This window comes from Macaca nemestrina, chromosome 9 (genome assembly GCF_043159975.1).
Source record: "Macaca nemestrina isolate mMacNem1 chromosome 9, mMacNem.hap1, whole genome shotgun sequence".
NCBI lineage: Eukaryota > Metazoa > Chordata > Mammalia > Primates > Cercopithecidae > Macaca > Macaca nemestrina.
In genome coordinates, this window is record NC_092133.1 from 92,425,525 (window position 1) to 92,448,922 (window position 23,398).

Consider the following 23,398-nt stretch of genomic DNA (forward strand, 5'->3'; position numbering starts at 1 on the left):
CAAAGCTACCGAAAACGGACAGGGGTGGGGGTTGGGGAGCTGGGAGCTGGGGGGCGCCTCATAAAGGCCGGGTTGGGTGTCCTAAGCCAGCGCCACGGAAGGGCAGCGGGCAGGAGGGGCGCGGGCCAGTAGGGGCTGAGGGGCGGGTGTCGGGGGCGGCAGGGGGGACCCGGGACTTCGCATGCATGAAGCCGCCGGCCCTGGGCGCCCTCGTGTTTGAGGCCGCGAGGTCCATGGGTGAACCCGGGTGCGCCGCCCTGGCCGCCGCTGTCCGCTTCAGGGGGCCGGGCCTTAACCACGCGGCTCGGCAGCGCCAGTAGAAAGCGGTTTAGCAGGCCGGGCGCGGTGGCTCAGGCCTGTAATCCTAGCACTTTGGGAGGCCGAGGCGGGCGGATCTCGGGGTCGGGAGATCGAGACCATCCTGGCTAACGCGGTGAAACCGTTAAAAAAAAAAAAAAAAAAACACGCACACACACCGTAAAAACACACACACACACCGTAAACACACACACACACACACACACACACACACACACACACACACACACACACTAGCCGGGCGAGGTGGCGGGCGCCTGTAGTCCCAGCTACTTGGGAGGCTGAGGCAGGCGAATGGCGTGAACCCAGGAGGCGGAGCTTGCAGTGAGCGGAGATCACGCCACTGCACTCCAGCCTGGGCGACAGAGCAAGGTTCCATCAAAAAAGAAAAGAAAAGAAACCGGGGGCCATCCGCGGCCGGTCCAGCTCCGGTCGCAGCGGCTGGGACCCACACCAGGCCATTCACGGGGGTGCCATAGGGCAGCTGCGTGCAGTATTTGGGTAGCAGGACGCAGACGGCGGGGTCGCGGGGGTTTCGGGGTGTCCTCGGCCCCAGGCCGTCCAGCCCTGTGGACCGAATGAAGTCCCGCACGCCACGTGTTGAGGTAGTAGTGGGTGCCCCTTGTGCGGGGTCAGCCCTCCTGCAGGCGGTGCTCACGGTACGGGCTGGCGAAAGTGGAGACGGACGGCAGGATGGATTCACTTGGCCACATGGCCGGGAGCTAGGACAACGCACACCGGTGAGTGGCTGCCCGGGTGGGCTGGTCGGGGCGCGGGCAGGGGGGCATGGTTCTGCCAAGGATTTTGCTTTGTTTATCGCAAGATGGGGGTATTTCCTCCTTTCTGCAGTTTATAATTGCGTGAATTAGTGCAGTGAATTGAGGATGCAGTAAAAATAATATCTTCAAAGATTATTAAATTCGTTATTAACACATACGAGTTTACGTGTGTGTATGGAAAGCAGGTATACATCAAAAATTCTTAATGAATACAAGAAAGAGAACTACCAATATTGGAGCAAATTTTTCAAATACAAACACCAGTGAATATAGGCAAGGCCTTTTCTTTTATTATTATTACTATAAGTTCTAGGGTACATGTGTACAACGTGCAGGTTTGTTACATGGGTACACATGTGCCAGCAACGCCTTTTCAATAATGTCTTACAAGGAGAAACGTGGCTCCTCTAGGTAAACAGCCCTCAGTGCGCATCTCCCTGAAGTCCAGATGGATCCGGTAGAGCTGTGGGGTTCACAGCTCACACTGAGGCATTTAGGGCCTAAGCACCACTTTACTTTTTTGTACAGTGAGTAGGAAATCAGTGATCTAAATGAGTTTAAATCTTATTAGGGATTCGAACTGCGCTTCAGACTCTGTCTCTCTTCCTCCCAGAGCTAGATTCAACATGAATTAAAATACAAATATAAAACAATGAATTATGATAGTGACAAAGACCTTCCTTCGAACTTCAGATTTTTCCAGCAGCCCCTTTCTTTCTGTTTCCCACCTGCCTTCAACTCTTTCTCCTAAAAAAGTTCAGTTGGGGTGAATGTTTGGTGACTTAGAACATCATTATTTTAACACGATCCCAAAGCGGTTTTCATTATATGCAAAGATGCATATTTATTTACATTTTTAAAAATGTTCTAAATTGGTTTCTTACGTCCAAAAGAAGGGGAGCTAGTTATAAGAAAAGAGAATTGAGTAAGGTAAGAAAGTGTTAATCATTTCAAATCAAAGTGGGAAACATGCAAAGCAGAAAGAATCAACTTCATAAACTCAACAAATTATTAATGTAAATAATTCCCAACTCCTGTATCTATATAACATTAGTGATCTGTGAGGTGAACTGAGATTCTGAATAAAAAGTAAATAATAAGACCATTTTTCTAAGCCAAAAAAGTTTTTGTCTTATTAATTGTGGAATTTCACCAATTAATTTTTTTTCAAATAAAATTTCTTAAACTTTTAGTGCCTACTATTGCTTGTGGGTTAATAAACCCTAGCAGAAAACAAAATCATCAAGGAAATGGTAAACATTAATGGGAAATTTGTGTAACCTTAATTCTTAACGTGTCTTATTAATTAATTTTTAAAATGTGAAGGTGTATTCTTGGTGTTTGGTAATTAACTAAGTTTATTAACCTCTCACAAAATATGAGGAATTTTATTCCCTAAAGGAACGTGAGGAACACTAGTAGTTCAAGAAAATGCTGAAGGTGACCTTGGCTGAGAAGCTAGGATAGGCTGACGAAGTCAGACTTAGTGTAGGAACCTGGTAAGCGATGGATCGATGTTAGCTGTCTTCACTTATTGCACTAGTATAATCAGTTTGATGATACATACTTTAGCCCCAGCTGTTACTTAAGACCTGGTTTCACATTTTATGTTCTTTTTCCTGTGCAGGCTGGGAAAGGGTTTCTTCTGGCCATAAAAACTACTCCAATGGCTGTGGCAGACTAAATTCCAATTCCGGTTGATACAGCCATCAATCTCCCGCTAGCTGGAGGATGGTGTGCTGCAGCTCACAGGTGTGGATACTCAAGTGGGCTTTCAAAGATTTCATGAGAGGGAGGGTTCATCTATTAGGCACATTTTCCAAATATAGGCATTTCATTGTATAAGACCCCAAATGTGAGAGGGTGTTCATTTCAATATTTTATAGAGTTCCTAATATGCCATCATATATATGTTGAGTTGTTTTCAAAATACAGTTTAGTACTTGGCTACTCACAAAGTAATAAAACATTTAAATCACTTAACCATAAAATTCTTGATAACCAAAAGGCTTTTCTTTCTATTGGTAGTTTAACATTCAGCTTTCTTTTTTAGGGCAAAGGAGATAGAACTGGATGAAATGAGAGAATATTTTTTTTTAGTTGAACTCTGGTTAATGCCAAAAGTGTTCAATCGCTATGTGTGGGGAAGTTTCCTGGTACAAAGGAAAAAAAGAAAAACAGGTTGTTCATACATTTGGCTGCATTAGTAAGTGGTAAACAGAATTAAATTTTTCTTATGTGAACTCACACATATGTGCTTCATAATATGTCACTCCTATTTAACACGTCTTTCACACACACACGCACCCCCCCACACACAGCCTTTTGCTAGTCTTCTTCCAGTTTGCTTATTAACCCAAAGAAAGAAAAAAATACAGAAGCCTTCTTGCATAGGTTGCCTTAATCAGATGAATTATGGAAACAACTCTGTCTCCCTTATTTTTCTTTCATTAGTTTTCCATTCTGTTGTATTTATTTAATTTTTATTTCATTTTCCAGACCTAAGTCAATGTTAGTCTACCACTGTACATCTGGTAACCTCAATCCCTGCAATTGGGGCAAAATGGGTAAGTACTTTAGCCATGTATCTGCATAATTACTAGTGTCTGACACAGAGAAAAAATAGACAAAGTGTGTCATGGAGCTTAGAGCCTACATGGGGAGAAAGACAGAAAGTAAATAAAGAGACAAAATAATGAGAAATTGTGAATCTGTGGTAATTAACTAGAAGGTACTGTGGTTACCAAGGAAAGGAGTCATTGGGAACACATACATGATTGTAAGCAGTAGGGGGTCCATTGGTCATAAAGATTTTAAAAAAACAGTGATGAAATAAAGCAAAAGTTGGCAGTTATAAAGAATCTCAGTGATAAAATGCTGAAATACTCCTCCCTGCTGGGGCAGTGGGTCCTGTACACACCCCTTCCCTTCTTGATACATCACTGAGAATGTGACATGATCAGTGACCAATGGGATTTAGAAAAGTCGAGTGATCTTATTCCTTCCTGATTGCGTCTGTAATACTGACCATTAATTTATGCAACTTGCCTCTCTTGGGTGTGCATTAACTACTCTACTAGTGATTTGTAAAAGTGAATAGGAATCACTATGGGAGAATCAAACAACATCCAGATTCCTTAGACCCTGGGACCAAGGTCTTGGGTGATGCTGAGGAAACTATATTTTTAATAAGCATCTAGATGATTCTTGATACTTGGGGAAATGCTCTTTGAGAAACCCTGTACTATACAAATGATTAATTTGTCTGAAGGTAAGGGATTTAATCTGTTCAATGTACAAAAACCATGGAAATCAATTTGAGTACAACTTAAACATCTAATGATGGTAGAAGATAAAAATAGGGAATTTTGCTATTCTGTAGGATTTCTTAGTACCTGCGAACACATCCCTTCTGTCCCTGTTACATAGATGACACTGGCTCTTCATATTCCAATGGGAAGCCATGGTACCACACTGAGAGTTCTATTGCAGGACAGCTGGACACTGTGGCTCTACAGTTTCTCACACCTATAGCAAACATTGTAGGCTGATATGACATTGGTTATCCCTGTGCCAAGGCTCTGTTCTGGATTCCCTTCTAACACAGCATTTCTGGAAGCTATTACTAATTAATTTGATGTTGCATTCAAATTAAACTCATTTGTGTTTCCTATCGGGGACTCTTAGGAGGGATAAAAATGCTTCCTACTAGGAGCAGTAGCCATGTTAACAGGAGGTTGAGCATATATAGTCTCAGGTGATATTACAAGGAGTGATAGCTGTGTGGGTGAACATGGGCTATCTCTCCATAGAATTGTCTCCTTTAGTGTCCCTTAAGAAGAGTTTTTAATCTCCTGCATATAGGTCTTAAGCATCTTTTATCAGATTTATACCTAGGGCCTAGGTAATTGATGCTTTTTTTTTTTTTTTTTTTTTTTTTTTTTTTTTTTTTTTTTTTTTACTAATTTAAATGTCTTTTGTAAAAATATATTTTTTAATTGTTTGTGGATGATGTCAAATGCAATTGATTTTTGTATATTGACCTTATATTCAGCTATCTTGCTAAACTTATTGCTAGAAATTGTATAAAATTTCCTCTTGATTTCCTATGTAGACAGTTACTTAATCTGCAAAAATACCAGTATTATCCCAATTTTTTCAAGCCTTAGGTCTTCATTTTTCTTGTTGATGGCACCATCTCAGCTCAATGCAAGCTCTGCCTCCTGGGTTCATTCACGCCATTCTCCTGCCTCAGCCTCCTGAGTAGCTGGGACTACAGGCGTCTGCCACCACACCTGGCTAATTTTTTGTATTTTTAGTAGAGACAGGGTTTCACCGTGTTAGCCAGGATGGTCTTGATCTCCTGATCTCATGATCTGCCTGCCTTGGCCTCTCAAAGTGCTGGGATTACAGGCATGAGCCACCACGCCCAGCCTTCTTGTTGAACTTCTACTATAATGGTGAATACAAATGGCAATAGTGCATATTGTTGTCTTGTTGCTAATTTTAAGCAGAAGACTTCAAATATTAAACTCTCCTGCCATTTTTAGGATAAACCCAACTTGGTCATGCCGTGTTATCTTTTTTTATATTTTGTTTAATTCAATTTGCTAATCATATAGTTCCCTTGTTTTTTCTATTCTCTGAAAATGCTTAGTGGAGTGAAAGTGTAATAGTGGAGTAATCTGTTTCTCCAAAACTTGGGAAAAGCACCTTTAAATTATCTGGATTTATAATTTTTGGTAAGAACATTTTTTATTGCTTCAGTGTCTTTAATAGTTAAAGAATTTTGCAGGCTTCCTTTTCTGCTGGAATCAGTTTTAGTTATATTTGTCTCTTTTTCTAAGATTTTATCTGTTTTAAAATGTATTTACATTGTTTTCATATTATATTAATATTTTTGTCCTAAACTGTATCTGTAATTATGCTTCTGTTTTAATTCATAATATTTGTGTATCTTATCTTTTCTTAGCTAGTCTCTAAAGGGTCTACTTTATTTCTTTTTTTCAAAGGACCAACTTCTTCTGGCTTTATTGACTTCTCTTCTCTTCTCTTCTCTTCTCTTCTCTTCTCTTCTCTTCTCTTCTTTTCTTTTTTGATGGAGTCTCGCTCTTGTTGCCCAGGTTGGAGTACAATGGCATGATCTTGGCTCACCACAACCTTGCCTCCTGGGTTCAAGCAGTTTGCCTGCCTCAACCTCCTGAGTAGAGTAGCTGGGATTACAGACATGCGCCACCACGCCTGGCTAATTTTGTGTTTTTAGTAGAGATGGGGTTTCTCCATGTTAGTCAGGCTGGTCTCGAACTCCCGACCTCAGGTGATCCACCCACCTCGGTCTCCAAAAGTGCTGGGATTACAGGCATGAGCCACTGAGCCCAGCCTATTGACTCTTTATTACGCTGCTGTGTTTTCTGTTGCATAGATGTATTGCCTTATCTCTTTTTTCCCCTTCCTCCTGTTTTCTTTGATTATGTTTTTCTTCTCTTTAACTTAGAAATATAGCCCACAAATATTCGGCTTGTCTAATACATGCATTCATGGCTTGTATTTCCCTCAAATGCCACTTTGGCTGTATCCCACACATTTTATTGTATAATGTTTATGTTATCATTATTCTCTAATCCTTAAACAGTTTTCATTTGAATTTCTTCTTTGACCTATGAGGATGTAGAGTGCAGTTTTCAATTGCCAAATTACATTTTCTACATGTGCATGAGTTTCTACTTGTCCGTCACATCAGAAAGACGGTAGCTTCATGGTTAAAAGTCTTGGGCTTTGGGATCTGATAGACTTGGATTCAAATCCTAGCTCATTCACTCACTCCTGTATTCATTGAATAGGCATTATTCTTGGTGCTGAGGATGTATCACTAAACAGAAATCCGTGCTCACATAGCTGTTATATGCTGGGATGCGTCCCACCATTCAGTAGACTCCACTGCTTATTAGTTGTATCAGTTTGAAAAAGTCTCTCAGTTTCTCCCTGTATATCAATTTTTTTATCTGTGAATGAGAATAATAATTATTCTATTCTAGGGAGCTCTTCGGAGAATGTAGGGAGATAAAGTGCTTCGTACAGTGGTTAGAACAGTGAACATTTTAGTAAACGCCTGCGATCACCATATGGACAGCTTTCTCAGAAAGCCTTCCTAACCCAGCCCCACCCCTCCCCTTCCTGGCACCCAGACAGAGCTAGATGCTTCTTTTGTATTCCTCCAGAGCTTACTGTCCTGGCCTCTAGCAGAATACTCAGGCAAAGTATTGTAATCATGAATTGTCCACATCTCCCACCAGATTGCCAATTCTTTAAAGACAAGGAATATGTCATATGTAATTTTTTTTACCTCAGCATCTACCACAGTGCCTGGCAAGTGTTAAATGCTAAATAAATATATTTGAAATGACTAAAGGAAGGATTGACATAGATTTAGGAAAAGGAAAGTAATTGTATGTTGCTGAGATATTTATTCGTTCATTTAGTCAAAAACTGTTTATTAGTCACTGAGTCAGCCACTCTTTAAGGTACCGTATAAGTTCAAACAATGCACACAAAATTTCGTTCTGGTATTTAAATCTTAGGAGAAATATACATCAGATATGGTTGAGTGCAGAAAAATAAAGGAGATTAAAGAAGTAAATAGTGTTGTGGGAAGGCTGCTATTTGATATGTGATGGCCAAAGAAAGTCTCTCCGATAAGGTGTCTTCTTAGTAGAGACCTGAAATAAATGAGAGGGCAAATCAGAAGGACATGTGGATGAAATATTCCAAGTTGAAGAAACAGTAAGTGCTAAAGTTCTTTAATCATATTCAAGGACAGCAAGGAGGCCAGTATGGCCGCAGCAGAAGCACTGAGAGGGAGAGCGGTAAGAGATGAAGTCAGAGTGGTGGGCAGAGAGAGAGGATGCAGAGAGTGCAAGGCCTTGCAGGCCATGGCTTTGCCTCTAAATGAGAAGAGATTCCATTGAAGGGCTCTGAATGGAGAAGTTCCTGTAATATACTCTGAGTTACATTTTAGAAGAATCACTCTGGCGGCTACATGGAGGTCCGACTGAGGATACAGGGGTAGTGGCAGAGACCACTTCGGACAGTATTGCAACATTCCAGGCTACAGTAGTGGTTTTGATCAGAGAGATAGCAGGTGGAAATTATGATTCTGGGTATTTTTCAAACAGAGAGCTGATAGATTTTGTTCAATTGTGTGTGGGTTGTTAAAGAGAAGAATCAAGGATAACCCCAAAGTTTTTGGCTGAACTACTAAACAAATTGAATTACCATTTGGTCAGAGGTAGAAGATTGGTGAAACAGCAAGTTTGTGTACGCATTGGGAAGGGGGTCATTAGTAGTGGGTGTATCAGGAGGCCCACTTTAGAGCTGTTAAATGTGAATGTCTATTACACCTCCAGTTGGAAATGTTGAACAAGTATATGGATATATAGATCAGAATGTCAGTGTGGAGATCAGAATCTCTTATGCTATCAACCTGTACATAACTTTTTAATTTACCACCATCTTTTTAAAGTATAAATCCCTATGGACCAGATGATTCTTGAGAATCTTCTCTGAAGAGGAGCTATATTTTTCAGATAGATTTTTAGCTGGCATTTTTAAAGTAGGGCAATAATCATATTACTGTAATAACTGACATCATAATTGAATAATGAGCTTAGGCATATGCTTTGCAAAAACCTACATACCTTAAATAAAATTGAATTCAAATGAGTATCTTTTTGAAAGAACTACTGAATTCACAAATGTATGTAAAAAGTTCTTAATTAAGCTTACTCTATAAAAAGACACTATTATGAATAAAACCCTGGCTAGCAGAGTGGACAACTGAGTCTGCCATATTCCCAGAGAAATATTGAAAGTAAACTAACACAAGAAAATATTGCCTTTAGAATTTTTTAGTTAAACTTTTAATAAAGATTGAAATAAAATGTTAAGAAACTTTCTAAATGGTTCTGAAAGTAATGGTCCAGCCAGGGAAATAAAGTTTCTAGCCTCTGCCTTGGGGCTTTCAGAATAGACTAGATAACCTTAGAATTGAATGCAGATTTATGTTTTTTCTGAACAGTACCCCCTTATATTGACTACGTGCATTTCCTCAGGAATTTGTTTTAGAGTAGATGTTTCAAATAGAGGATCCAATTCTTAACCCATTCACATTGTTTCATTTTGCAGATAACCACTTGCTTAGCATAAAAATGTTTATATTGTTCTCAGAAATTGATTCTTGACTCTACACAGCAAATCCTTTGTCTTTATTGCTGTGATCCATTACAAATACCTTCCACTATGATGGTTTATATCCTCCTATTCTCCTCTAGCACTCTCTCTCTTTTTTTCCCCAGGATTCCAGGTCTTGCCAACCTTTGAAATTCCAATTCCATTTGAGAGAGCTTTTAGGAGGCCATATGCTGATTTCACCACCAGCAACTTCACAACCCGGTACTGCAATGCCATCAGCCACCAGGCCCCTGCCATCATCTATGACTTCTATCTGTGGCTTACTGGAAGGAAACTCAGGTGAGAAGCTGAGTCAATGGCTTTGAGAGTGTCACTGCATATGGGAGATTGAGTCCCCAAAGTCTTTAGTGCTTCCTTCAGCCAAGGATTAAAGGAGACAACTGAATCTGACCCATATATACAAATTGAACACACCTACTCTGAGAATCCAAAATCTGAAATTCTCCAAAATCCAAAATGTTCTGAGTGCTGACATGATGCCACAAGTGGAAAATTCCACACATCTTACCTCATGTGATGGGTCACAGTCAAAACACATTCAAAACTTAGTTTCATGCATAAAAGTATTTAAAATATTGTTTAAAGATTACCTTCAGGTTATATGTATATGGCTAAGTGTGTATGAAACGTAAATGAATTTTGTGTTTAGACGTGGGTCCCATTCCCAAGATATCTCATTACATATAAGCAAATATTTCAAAATCTGAAAACAGTTGAAACTCAAAACACTTCTGACCCAAGCATTTCAGATAAAGGATACTCAGCCTGTATAAGTTTTGAACAAACAAAGCAGTCATAGTGAGAAGCTACAAAAGCCTCCTACATTAGAAATGCTCCAGCATAATAAAGGAAGGTAAATGTTAAAGAGCTTGCTTGATGAATTCAGCAAGTGATCATTCACCCAAAAAGAAAAGCAACTGAGGCTCTGTGACTAGGGTTTTTCAAATGGGTAGATCACCTTAAATATACAATAATGATGGCAACCTCACTTACTGGGAGCTTACTCATGGGGCTAAGGAGGATGCGTGATGATCCCATTTTTATTGTCAAAGCTACTGAAGGAAGATATCCTCATCAACCCAATTTTACAAATGGAGAAATAGAAGCTAAGGGAAGAATCTGAAGTAGTCTCAAAGGAAGTGACAGGAAGGATGTGGAGAAAGCAGAGTGTCAAAGTCAGTATTCAGGACCAGATTTACTGCCACCTAGAGATGAATGAAGAAATTAGAGGGAACACAGTGTGCTGATGCTACGTCAGCTGTCACCACCTGGCTTTGTGACATAGGACATATTCTTTCTCTGTCTCACTTGAATAATAATATGTGTCAGAGGAGACATTATTGTAATTGCCTAAAGCAATTCTTGTGATCAAGAATCAGAAGCATGAACAGTATTGCCCTCTGTGTTAGCCCCTTTATGAGGGAGGAAGTTGTCTTCAGCATGTTGAATTGTCATCTTTATTAGCAGTGCAAATGACTAAAACTTAGCCAATGTAGAGTTTATCCAAATTTTTTCAGACCTCATTTGGAGCTCATAACTCAGTTCTTGAGCAAAGGGAAAAGAAAACATTGTGATTATGGGGAAAATATTTGTGTGGGACTTATTAAGTAAAGATAGGAAAAGAAGAACACCCGAATATTATAGGCAGACATGCTAAAGGTTTTAAAATGTGTCAGGATTGGAAGAAGGCCTGGATAAAGAACAAAGTTCAGTTAGGAAAGAGAAACACGGAAGGAAGAGACACAATAAAAGTCATTATGTATTCTGCGAGAAGTCAGACAATAAGATTTGTGGGAAATGGGTTGGTTTGTTGTATGGTATGTATTTTAGCAATAATCTTTATGGCAGAGAAAGCTAAAATCCTTAACTTGTGTGAATGATCACTTGCTGAATTCCTCAAGGTAGGCATGGTGAAGGAGGGTGTAGAGGAGACACAGGTACAATGGACTGACCTAGATATAAAGCCTTAGTATACACTCAGCTAGAAATAGTGATTCTGAGGACATACTGTGACATGATTATGTCATTATATGTATGGTAGCGATGGGGATGATAGAAGGAAGAACTGATGGCATATTTTCAGTCCCCCTCAAAATCAGTTAAATATTGGGACACTAACTATCCAGGTCTAGAAGAGTCACACGCCATAGCCATGGTATGACGCATCATTCATCTTGCTTTCTTTGAGAATAAGAAGATCAGTAAATAGTCCAGAAGTGGGAAGCTTTGTCCAGGCCTGTGTGTGAACCCAATGTTTTGTTTAGAAATAGAACAAGTAAGTTCACTGCTATAGCATAACACACAATTTGCTTAAGTGGTGGTCAGCAAATCCTTGAATGCTGCTTAATGTGACAAAGTTGGTAAAATCTTTTGTGCAACACTCTTATTCCCTGAATGTTTTGCTGTGCCAGGGCCTGTGCATGCCAGACAAGTCCAAGCCAGCTCAAAGAACAACCAGCCACCTCTGCCACCTGCCACCTCTGCAAACTGCCACTTCCTGCTGGCAGGATTTGTTTTGCATCCTGTGAAGAGCCAAGGAGGCACCAGGGCATAAGTCTACTCACTTATATCTGTTTGTCTGGAATGTAACCCATGTTTGTTTGTACAATAAATAAAATTGATCTTGAATGAAAACTGAGTGGTCATTGTCATTGATCTTTGAACCCAGATTAACCTTTTGGTCATGCCTAGTCTAAGAGAAAGGAGATATTCTTATCAATAAATACAGAGCCCAGCTATGTCAGTGAAGATCTCAAGTGCACAGATAGTAGTATAGGGAAGAGTCAGAGGCCAAAAAGACAGGGATGGCAGACATTGAACAGAGGAGAGTGTGGTGTTTGCCTTTGCATCAACTGAGATTATGCAATGACACCTGAGGCTTGGGGACAGCACCTGCAAGATACCAATAAAGCATTCTAAGAACATCTGTGAAGTGAAAAAATTTGAATTACTGTTGTTCTTGTGGTTGTGATTGTATTTATGGTTGTTACTTCATTCATATTAATCACCTATGTGCCCAAGTGTAATCATGGAGTTAGATTTTTCCCAGACTTTTTTTATTAGACTCAAGAATTCCCATAGACAAAGGCAATATCACTATCCTATTTATACATTTCTTCTCTCAGTTCTGCAGAGCCAAAATGTAGAGTCCAATATTTTAGATAAGTTATGCAATAAGGGCTGGTTTGGATTATCTAACTGGTACATGAGGCCCAGTGTGCTAGTTTACTCCAGAGGAAATTGGCACCTGTATATAATTGTAGTTAGGTTGATCCCTTGATATCAGAAAAGTTTCTGCTATGCAGTCCTTTTTGGTGATTTCTTAATATATATCCTCATTTTAGACAGTACTAGTGGCATAGATGTACTTGGCAGCAGAATATTACAGATGGTAAACCTTGAGTCTATGTTTTAGTAGCAAGAGCCTTTGGAGTCTTGTGCTTCCCTTGTAGACATCTTCTTAACATCTACATTCTATCTTTTGTCTACTATTGTTACTGCTACTCGTTCCATAGAAATTCTAATTTTCATTTGGGATATACATTTTTGTTATTTGTAAGCTCCCCCTTCTTTTTCATTTTTTCACCCCATTTTCAGACTGTTCTAAAATCAGAAAGGAAATTCTCCTTCATGAGCATGTATATATTTTTGGCTCTTGGAACTTGAGATGGTGCAAGTAAGTACAAGCCCTTTTTCCAGATAAGGCATGTGAAGTGATTTATGTTTCATAATATGATCATTTCGGATTGACCTTATGTATTATGACCAGCCATAGAGATGGCTGTAAAGAATTAACAACATCAAACCATGTGAAGTTGTTCATTGCATGTATATCAGAACATTGCCGAGATAAAGCCAGATGGAGTCATTAATTTCACCAGCTAGTTATTTCCTTGCTGCAGTACCAAAGATTGTCATTTTTGAATTAAAGCCTCTGGTTTTTCTAACTCATCTTTCATTGTTGATCATGGCAAGTGAATAATTAATGAATGTATATGTTTATGAAGAATTTAAAACACACCCTAAGAATTGTAATGTTGATTGCTTTTAAATGTTGTAATGGTTTTGAGTCTGCTAATGATTCCTTAATTACATACTTACTTTTCTTAGAAAATCAACTCATTTCATTATTAGTGATTAATTTTCTCTTAAAATTTAATTTAATATTTTAATAAATCACTATGCCTGGGATTCCATTAGATATTTGAAAAGATTAATTTAGTTTTTTTACCCAGGTAACATATACAATGGCTCAAGATGTGTGTTGTTTGATCTCACAATTGAAAAAAATACACATTAAGCACCGTGGAAATCCCAAGAACTTCGGCAAGAAAGAGTATTTGTTTGATAGTTTCTTTGCTTGATAAATATGTGGACTAAATTAAATGGAATATCTTAATTCAAGTTTTGCTTCATGAGACTGATTAAGTGAACGTAGGCCTAGTGCTTTGAAAATTGGCCTATTGTAGAAGATTGATATTCTAATAGCCTAAAGAGAAACCATTTCTTATAAAATATATGTATTTTGGAAAATGTGGTATTTCTCAGAAAACTGCTGAAATGAATTATTTATCTTTCCATCTTTATCTTTAATTCTATTACTTTCAAAGATCTAAAGCTTTCACTTGAAAATTAGGCTTTTGGAAAAAAGACATTGAAACTAGTATTATATTTCATTGACGGAATGAATATGAAGATTCATCTGCATAATCTTGTGATTGTTTTTTGAGTGAAAAATATTTATTAAGATCATAGGAATCTGATACAATTAAAATGAATCATTGAGAAAAGACATCTTTCCCAATAAGAATATGATGGTCTAATACAGATTGAAAATATATAAAGCAAAAACTATTAGAACTGTAAGAAAATAACAAAAAAAATTTAGTGATTTTCATATACTAGTCAATTTTTTCTCAGATCAATTAAATAATAATAATTATGAATAGAGGATTTGAATGCATTTACTTATATTATTTAATTAATAGTTAATAAGCTTTATTCTCTCTAAACCTAAGAGAATATATATATATATATTTATTATACTTTAAGTTCTAGGGTACATGTGCACAATGTGCAGGTTTCTTACATGTGTACACATGTGCCATGTTGGTGTGCTGCACACATTAACTCGTCATTTACATTAGGTATATCTCCTAAAGCTATCCCTATCCCCTACCCCCTCCCCACAATAGGACCCAGTGTGTGATGGTCCCCTTCCTGTGTCCAAGTGATCTCATTGTTCAATTCCCACCTATGAGTGAGAACATGTGGTATTTGGTTTTCTGCTCTTGCAATAGTTTGCTGAGAATGATGGTTGCCAGCTGCATCCATGTCCCTACAAAGGACAGGAACTCATCCTTTTTTTTTTTTAATTATTATACTTTAAGTTCTAGGGTACATGTGCACAATGTGCAGGTTTGTTACATATGTATACATGTGCCATGTTGGTGTGCTGCACCCATTAATTCGTCATTTACATTAGGTATATCTCCTAATGCTATCCCTCCCCCCTCCGGCCTCCCAACAATAGGACCTGGTGTGTGATGCTACCCTTCCTGTGTCCAAGTGATCTCATTATTCAATTCCCACCTATGAGTGAGAACATGCAGTATTTGGTTTTCTGTTCTTGCAATAGTTTGCTGAGAATGATGGTTTCCAGCTGCATCCACGTCCCTACAAAGGACACAAACTCATCCTTTTTTATGGCTGCATAGTATTCCATGGTGTATATGTGCCACATTTTCTTAATCCAGTCTGTCACTGATGGACATTTGGGTTGATTCCAAGTCTTTGCTATTGTGAATAATGCCGCAATAAACATACATGTGGATGTGTCTTTATAGCAGCATGACTTATAATCCTTTGGGTATATACCTTTGGGTATATACCCAGTAATGGGATGGCTGGGTCGAATAGTATTTCTAGTTCTAGATCCTTGAGGAATCACCACACTGTTTTCCACAATGGTTGAGCTAGTTTACAGTCCCACCAACAGTGTAAAAGTGTTCCTATTTCTCCACATCCTCTCCAGTACCTGTTGTTTCCTGATTTTTTAATGATTGCCATTCTAACTGGTGTGAGATGGTATCTCATTGTGGGTTTGATTTGCATTTCTCTGATGGCGAGTGATGATGAGCATTTTTTCATATGTCAGTTGGCTGCATAAATGTCTTCTTTTGAGAAGTGTCTGTTCATATCCTTTGCCCACTTTTTGATGGGGTTGTTTATTTCTTGTAAATTTTCTTGAGTTCTTCATAAGTTCTGGATATTAGCCCTTTGTCAGATGAGTAGATTGCAAAAATTTTCTCCCATTCTGTAGGTTGCCTGTTCACTCTGATGGTAGTTTCTTTGACTGTGTAGAAGCTCTTTAGTTTAATGAGATCCCATTTGTCAATTTTGGCTTTTGTTGCCATTGCTTTTGGTGTTTTAGACATGAAGTCCTTGCCCATGCCTGTGTCCTGAATGGTATTAACTAGATTTTCTTCTAGCGTTTTTATGGTATTAGGTCTAACATTTAAGTCTCTAATCCATCTTGAATTAATTTTCGTATAAGGAGTAACGAAAGGATCCAGTTTCAGCTTTCTACTTATGGCTAGCCGATTTTCCCAGCACCATTTCTTAAATAGGGAATCCTTTCCCCATTTCTTGTTTTTGTCAGGTTTGTCAAAGATCAGATGGCTGTAGATGTGTGGTATTATTTCTGAGGGCTCTGTTCTGTTCCATTGGTCTATATCTCTGTTTTGGTACCAATACCATGCTGTTTTGGTTACTGTAGCCTTGTAGTATAGTTTGAAGTCAGGTAGCGTGATGCCTCCAGCTTTGTTTTTTGACTTAGGATTCTCTTGGCAATACGGGGTCTTTTTTGGTTCCATATGAACTTTAAAGCAGTTTTTTTCCAATTCTGTGAAGAAACTTATTGGTAGCTTAATGGGGATGGCATTGAATCTATAAATTACCTTGGGCGGTATGGTCATTTCACAATATTGATTCTTCCTATCCATGAGCATGGTATGTTCTTCCATTTGTTTGTGTCCTCTTTTATTTCACTGAGCAGTGGTTTGTAGTTCTTCTTGAAGAAGTTGTTTACATCCTTGTAAGTTGGATCCTAGGTATTTTATTCTCTTTGAAGCTATTGTGAATGGGAGTTCATTCACGATTTGATTCTCTGTTTGTCTGTTACTGGTGTATAAGAATGCTTGTGATTTTCGCACATTAATTTTGTATCCTGAGACTTTGCTGAAGTTTCTTATCAGCTTAAGGAGATTTTGGGCTGAGATGATGGGGTTTTCTAAATATACAATCATGTCATCTGCAAACAAGGACAATTTGACTTCTTCATTTCCTAATTGAATACCCTTTATTTCTTTCTCTTGCCTGACTGCCCTAGCCAGAACTTCCAACACTATGTTGAATAGGAGTGGTGAGAGAGGGCACCCCTGTCTTGTGCCAGTTTTCAAAGGGAATGCTTCCAGTTTTTGCCCATTCAGTATGATATTGGCTGTGGGTTTGTCATAAATAGCTCTTATTATTTTGAGATACATTCCATCAATACCGAATTTATTGAGAGTTTTTAGCATGAAGGGCTGTTGTATTTTGTCAAAGGCCTTTTCTGCATCTATTGAGATAATCATGTGGTTTTTGTCTTTGGTTCTGTTTATATTCTGGATTACATTTATTGATTTGCATATGTTGAACCAGCCTTGCATCCCAGGGATGAAGCCCGCTTGATCATGGTGGATAAGCTTTTTGATGTGCTGCTGGATTTGGTTTGCCAGTATTTTATTGAGGGTTTTTTCATCGATGTTCATCAGGGATATTGTTCTAAAATCCTCTTTTTTGGTTGTATCTCTGTCAGGCTTTGGCATCAGGATGATGTTGGCCTCATAAAATGAGTTAGGGAGGATTCCCTCTTTTTCTATTGATTGGAATAGTTTCAGAAGGAATGGTACCAACTCCTCCTTGTACCTCTGGTAGACTTCGGCTGTGAATCTGTCTGGTCCTGGACTTTTTTGGTTGGTAGGCTCTTAATTATTGCCTCAATTTCAGAGCCTACTATTGGTCTATTCAGGGATTCGACTTCTTCCTTGTTTAGTCTTGGGTGAGTGTAAGTGTCCAGGAAATTATCCATTTCTTCTAGTTTTTCTAGTTTATTAGCATAGAGGTGTTTATAGTATTCTCTGATGGTAGTTTGTATTTCTGTGGGGCTGCTGGTGATATCCCCTTTATCATTTTTTATTGTGTCTATTTGATTCTTCTCTCTTTTCTTCTTTATTAGTCTTGCTAGTGGTTTATCAATTTTGTTGATCTTTTCAAAAAACCAGCTTCTGGATTCATTGATTTTTTGGAGGGTTTTATGTGTCTCTATCTCCTTCAGTTCTGCTCTGATCTTAGTTATTTCTTGCCTTCTGCTAGCTTTTGAATGTGTTTGCTCTTTTTTCTCTAGTTCTTTTAATTGTGATGTTAGGGTGTCAATTTTAGATCTTTCCTGCTTTCTCTTGTGGGCATTTAGTGCTATAAGTTTCCCTCTACACATTGCTTTAAATGTGTCCCAGAGATTCTGGTATGTTGTATCTTTGTTCTCATTGGTTTCAAAGAACATCTTTATTATCTTTATTTCTGCCTTCACTTTGTTATGTATTCAGGAGCAGGTTGTTCAGTTTCCATGTAGTTGAGCGGTTTTGATTGAGTTTCTTAGTCCTGAGTTCTAGTTTAATTGCACTGTGGTCTGAAAGACAGTTTGTTATAATTTCTGTTCTTTTACATTTGCTGAGGAGTGCTTTACTTCCAACTATGTGGTCAATTTTAGAATAAGTGTGATGTGGTGCTGAGAAGAATGTATATTCTGTTGATTTGGGGTGGAGAGTTCTGTAGATGTCTGTTAGGTCCTCTTGGTGCAGAGTTGAGTTCAATTCCTGGATATCCTTGTTAACTTTCTGTCTCGTTGATCTGTCTAATGCTGACAGTGGGGTGTCAGAGTCTCCCATTATTATTGTATGGGAGTCTAAGTCTCTTTGTAAGTTTCTAAGGCCTTGCTTTATGAATCTGGGTGCTCCTGTATTGGGTGCATATATATTTAGGATAGTTAGCTCTTCCTGATTAATTGATCCCTTTACCATTATGTAATGGCCTTCTTTGTCTCTTTTGATCTTTGATGGTTTAAAGTCTATTTTATCAGAGTCTAGGATTGCAACCCTTGCTTTTTTTGGTTTTCCATTTGCTTGGTAGATCTTCCTCCATCCCTTTATTTTGAGCCTATGTGTGTCTCTGCATGTGAGATGGGTCTCCTGAATATAGCAAACTGATGGGTCTTGCTTGACTCTTTATCCAGTTTGCCAGTCTGTGTCTTTTAATTGGACCATTTAGTCCATTTGCATTTAAGGTTAATATTGTTTTGTGTGAACTTGGTCTTGTCATTATGATATTAGCTGGTTATTTTGCTCGCTTGTTGATGCAGTTTCTTCCTAGCATCGATGGACTTTACATTTTGACATGTTTTTTGAATGGCTGGTACCTGTTGTTCCTTTCCATGTTTAGTGCTTCCTTCAGGATCTCTTGTACAGCAGGCCTGGTGGTGACAAAATCTCTAAGCATTTGCTTGTCTGTAAAGGATTTTATTTCTCCTTCACTTATGAAACTTAGTTTGGCTGGATATGAAATTCTGGGTTGAAAATTCTTTTCTTTAAGAATGTTGAATATTGGCCCCTACTCTCTTCTGGCTTAGAGAGTTTCTGCTGAGAGATCTGCTGTTAGTCTAATGGGCTTCCCTTTGTGGGTAACCTGACCTTTCTCTCTGGCTGCCCTTAACATTTTTTCCTTCATTTCAACTTTGGTGAATCTGACAATTATGTGTCTTGGAGTTGCTCTTCTCGAGGAGTATCTTTGTGGCGTTCTCTGTATTTCTTGAATTTGGATGTTGGCCTGCCTTGCTAGGTTGGGGAAGTTCTCCTGGATGATATCTTGCAGAGTGTTTTCCAACTTGGTTCCATTTTCTCTGTCACTTTCAGGCACCCCAATCTGACGTAGATTTGGTCTTTTCACATAATCCCATACTTCTTGGAGGCTTTGTTCATTTCTTTTTACTCTTTTTTCTCCACACTTCTCTTCTCGCTTCATTTCACTCATTTGATCTTCAATCACTGATACTCTTTCTTCCAGTTGATTGAGTCGGTTACTGAAGCTTGTGCATTTGTCACGTAGTTCTCCTGTTATGGTTTTCATCTCTATCAGTTCTTTTAAGGTCTTCTCTGCATTGATTATTCTAGTTATCCATTCATCCATTCTTTTTTCAAGGTTTTTAGTTTCTTTGCACTGGTTACGTAGTTCCTCCTTTAGCTCTGAGAAGTTTGATCGACTGAAGCCTTCTTCTCTCAACTCATCAAAGTCATTTTCCGTCCAGCTTTGTTCTGTTGCTGGCAATGAGCTGAGTTCCTTTGGAGGGGGAGATGCACTCAGATTCTTTGAATTTCCAGCTTTTCTGCACTGCTTTTTCCCCATCTTTGTTGTTTTTATCTTCCTTTGGTCTTTGATGATGGTGATGTACTGAGGGGGTTTTGGTGTGGGTGTCCTTTCTGTTTGTTAGTTTTCCTTCTAACAGTCAGGACCCTCAGCTGTAGTTCTGTCGGAGTTTTCTTGAGGTTCACTCCAGACCCTGTTTACCTGGGTATCAGCTGTGGGGGCTGCAGAAGATAGAATATTGCTGAACAGCGAGTGTTGCTGCCTGATTCTTGGTCTGGAAGCTTTGTCTCAGTGGTGTACCTTGCTGTGTGAGCTGTGAGGTGTCGGTCTGCACCTAGTGGGGGATGTCTCCCAGTTAGGCTACTCAGGGGTCAGGGACCCACTTGAGCAGGCAGTCTGTCCATTCTCAGATCTCAACCTCTGTGCTGGGAGATCCACTGCTCTCTCTTCAAAGCTGTCAGACAGGGGCATTTACCTCTGCCGAGGTTTCTGCTGCTTTTTGTTTAGCTATGCCCTGTTCCCAGAGAAGGAGTCTACAGAGGCAGGCTGGCTTCCTTGAGCTGCGGTGGGCTCCACCCAATTCGAGCTTCCTGGTGGCTTTGTTTACCCACTAAAGCCTCAACAATGGCGGCACCTCTCCCCCAGCCTCGCTGCTGCCTTGCAGTTAGATCTCAGAGTGCTGTGCTAGCAATGAAGGAGGCTCTGTGGGCATGGGACCCTCCGGGCCAGGTGTGGGATATAATCTCCTGGTGTGCTGTTTGCTAAGACCCTTGGTAAAGCGTAGTATTAGGGTGGGAGTTACCTGATTTTCCAGGCGTTGTGTGTCTCAGGTTCCCTTGGCTGGGAAAAGGGATTCCCTCCCCCCTTGCGCTTCCCAGGTGAGGCGATGCCTCACCCTGCTTCAGCTCTCACTGGTCGGGCTACACCCGTGGACCAGTACCAATGGTCTGACACACCTCAGTGAGATGAACCCAGTACCTCAGTTGAAAATGCAGAAATCACCCATCTTCTGTGTCGCTTGCACTGGGAGCTGGAGGCTGGAGCTGTTCCTATTCGGCCATCTTGGGCACGCCCCAAGAATATAAATCAATTTTGTGATCTTTTAAAGTAGTTTTTTGTGCTTTTAAAAATAACTCTGTAATGGTCTGTGTGTATATCGGTTTTTATAATAATTTGTCAAAACTTTGACTGATACCAGTGTGCGTGAAGAATCAAGTGCAGTCTGAATTAGCACAATGCAAATAGAAAACCGACCTTTTATTTTTCTCACAAAATTATATCTAATAGAAACTTTATGTAAAATAAAGAATTTTTAAGTACTCATAAATTAATAACAAAATCATACATAACGTCAGTGGAGAAGAAAAATTAAGGATTTTATATCACAGTAAAATGCATTTCTAAATTGACTTAGTATTGTTATAAAACATATTCTTGAATATTGTATCAGAATTTATCACCACTATTGAAGTCAAAATAAAGATGGATCTCTAAATTATACAATTTATTTGGGAATCACCGAATTGTAGTTTAAAAAAAAAAAACTGAAAACCACGGTGGTCTTCTGTATTTGTGAAGGACAAAGAGAAGATTGGGGTTTACTAGCAAGAGAAATGCTACACATTGTTTTGAAAGAAAGCTTACAGATCCTAGAGAATATTTTGGGAGCTGGTCAAACAAGCCTAATGTGAGACACATCTTTTGAGACTTCCCAGGAGCCCAATTAGAAAATCCCTTAGTCAATTTTAGGTTAAAAAGAGTTAAATTTGAATTTGATTCTGGGGAAGTTTGTCATTTTTTTGGGTGTAAAAAGCCTAAAAACATTTAATTAAAGTAAAATTACATATCCTTGAGAGATAACGGTCACTTATTTAACCAGGGTAATAATGGAAAGACTTCAAAATAAATTCAAAAGTTACATAATCAAGAGAAAAAAATTACTTAGACCTGCATTAGAGATGAGTTAGTTTTTTCAGGTGGTCAAAACCCGAATAAAGACAGCCCAAACCACAAAAGGCTATCTTAAAACATAAAATATCTGCTTGTTAGGTGGATTACTTAGAGAGAGAGCGAGCGAGAGAGAGAGAGAGTGAGAGAGAGAGAGTGAGAGAGAGAGAGAGAGAAACCTTTTGTAGCATGACCATTTCTCTTTGTATATGCCCTTTTGAGTAAGCTGGAAATTAAACCCCATGAAAAACTACTTTAATTCAATTAGAGGCTGGAAGAGTGTGTGTCTAATATTATAAGTAACCCGTATTATGGAATAATAATACACACACACACACACACACACACACACACACAAGTAGTACCTCCACCAGGTGGAATGGATGGCTTTTAGAAAAAGTAAGAGCATGTGAAATTTCCTGGTTACAAAGAACAATTTGGATACATCAGGAAAAGCCAAGAGTACAGAATTAATCTATACTGGAAAAACACTCTTTTTCCAGGTTTTTTTGAGACAAACATTCTCAGTGTCAGGATATAATACTAGAGTGTGAAGTGGGGAAAAATGCAATAGGAACTGACAGAAAAAAAAAATGAGAGTCACCACTTTAGTTAAGCAAAAAGATGTACTGTTTTGAGAAGAAAGAAGAGCAGAAGGCATTGATGTATTAACTGCAAATTACACGTAGTGAGATGCACAAAAAGCCAAACCGTTGAGATAAAAATCTGAAAAACTTTAAGAGGAAAACTCTACCTCCTGAAATGATGCGATCATTTATTTTTCTTTATTTCTTCTTCTAAAAAGAAGATATATGTACAGAATGTGCAGGTTTGTTGCACAGGTATACGTGTGCCATGGTGGATTGCTGCAGCTATTGATCCATCCCCTAAGTTCCCTCCCCTCATCCCATCCCCTAACAGACCCTGGTGTATGTTGTTCCCCTCTCTGTGTCCATGTGTTCTCAATGTTCAACTCCCACTGAATGAGAACACGCTTGTCTAGTTTTCTGTTCTTGTGTTAGTTTGCTGAGGTTGATGGCTTCCAGCTTCATCCATGTCCCTGCAAAGGACATGCTCTCATTCATTTTTCATGGCTGCATAGTATTCCATGGTGTACCTGTAACATATTTTCTTTATTCAATCTATCATTGATGGGCATTTGGGTTGGTTCCATGTCTTTGCTATTGTAAATTGTGCTGCAATAAGTAGAATGATTTATATTCCTTTGGGTATATACCCAGTAATGGGATTGCAGGGTCAAATGGTATTTCTAGTTTCAGATACTTGGGGAATCACCATGCTGTCTTCCACAATGATTAAACGAATGTACATCCCCACCAACAGTATAAAAGCATTCCTGTTTCTCCACAGCCTCGCCAGCATCTATTGTATCCTGACTTTATCACCATTCTGACTGGCATGAGATGGTATCTCATTGTGGTTTTGATTTGCATTTCTCTGATGATCAGTGATGTTGAGCTTTCTTTCATGTTTGTCGGCCAACTTCTTTTGAGAAGTGTCTGTTCATATCCATTGCCCACTTTTTAATGATATTGTTGCTCATATTAACTTTGAAATTGAAAATTCAAAATAAAGACAAGAAACATAAAATTATATTTTTTAAGTTATAGGTATGAACTATTTTTGAA

General features: G+C 38.9%; 2 protein-coding genes across 10 annotated transcripts in view; one reads left to right on the forward strand and one right to left on the reverse strand.

The window, feature by feature from the left end:
* LOC105472068 (ankyrin repeat domain-containing protein 30B-like) overlaps window positions 1-23,398 on the reverse strand; it is a 539,363-nt gene that overhangs the window by 193,920 nt on the left and 322,045 nt on the right. The window lies entirely within an intron of this gene.
* LOC105492397 (putative inactive fatty acyl-CoA reductase 2-like protein) lies at window positions 547-23,150 on the forward strand. 9 transcript variants are annotated; one of them, XR_011608029.1, is made up of 7 exons: window positions 547-1,058; window positions 2,499-2,596; window positions 2,725-2,849; window positions 3,151-3,303; window positions 3,597-3,664; window positions 9,449-9,623; window positions 11,756-11,995. XR_011608029.1 is itself a non-coding variant. In XM_071070086.1 (7 exons), the coding sequence occupies exons 3-6, from the start codon at window positions 3,607-3,609 to the stop codon at window positions 12,949-12,951; spliced, it is 372 nt and encodes a 123-aa protein (XP_070926187.1). In that variant the 5' UTR covers window positions 1,065-2,849; window positions 3,151-3,303; window positions 3,597-3,606; the 3' UTR covers window positions 12,952-13,020; window positions 23,030-23,150. The 9 variants fall into 9 exon arrangements, 1 of the variants encoding a protein (XP_070926187.1); XM_071070086.1 differs by lacking the exon at window positions 547-1,058 and adding exons at window positions 12,942-13,020; window positions 23,030-23,150 and having other exon boundaries at window positions 1,065-2,849; window positions 11,756-11,884; XR_011608025.1 differs by having other exon boundaries at window positions 549-1,058; window positions 2,499-2,849.

Coding starts and splice junctions, on each gene's coding strand:
- LOC105492397 (XM_071070086.1), top strand. CDS start 3,607: ATGTTAGTCTACCACTGTACATCTGGTAACCTCAATCCCTGCAATTGG. Junction 3,665..9,448: donor CTGCAATTGGGGCAAAATGG/GTAAGTACTTTA, acceptor TTTTTTCCCCAG/GATTCCAGGTCTTGCCAACC. Junction 9,624..11,755: donor CTTACTGGAAGGAAACTCAG/GTGAGAAGCTGA, acceptor TTGCTGTGCCAG/GGCCTGTGCATGCCAGACAA.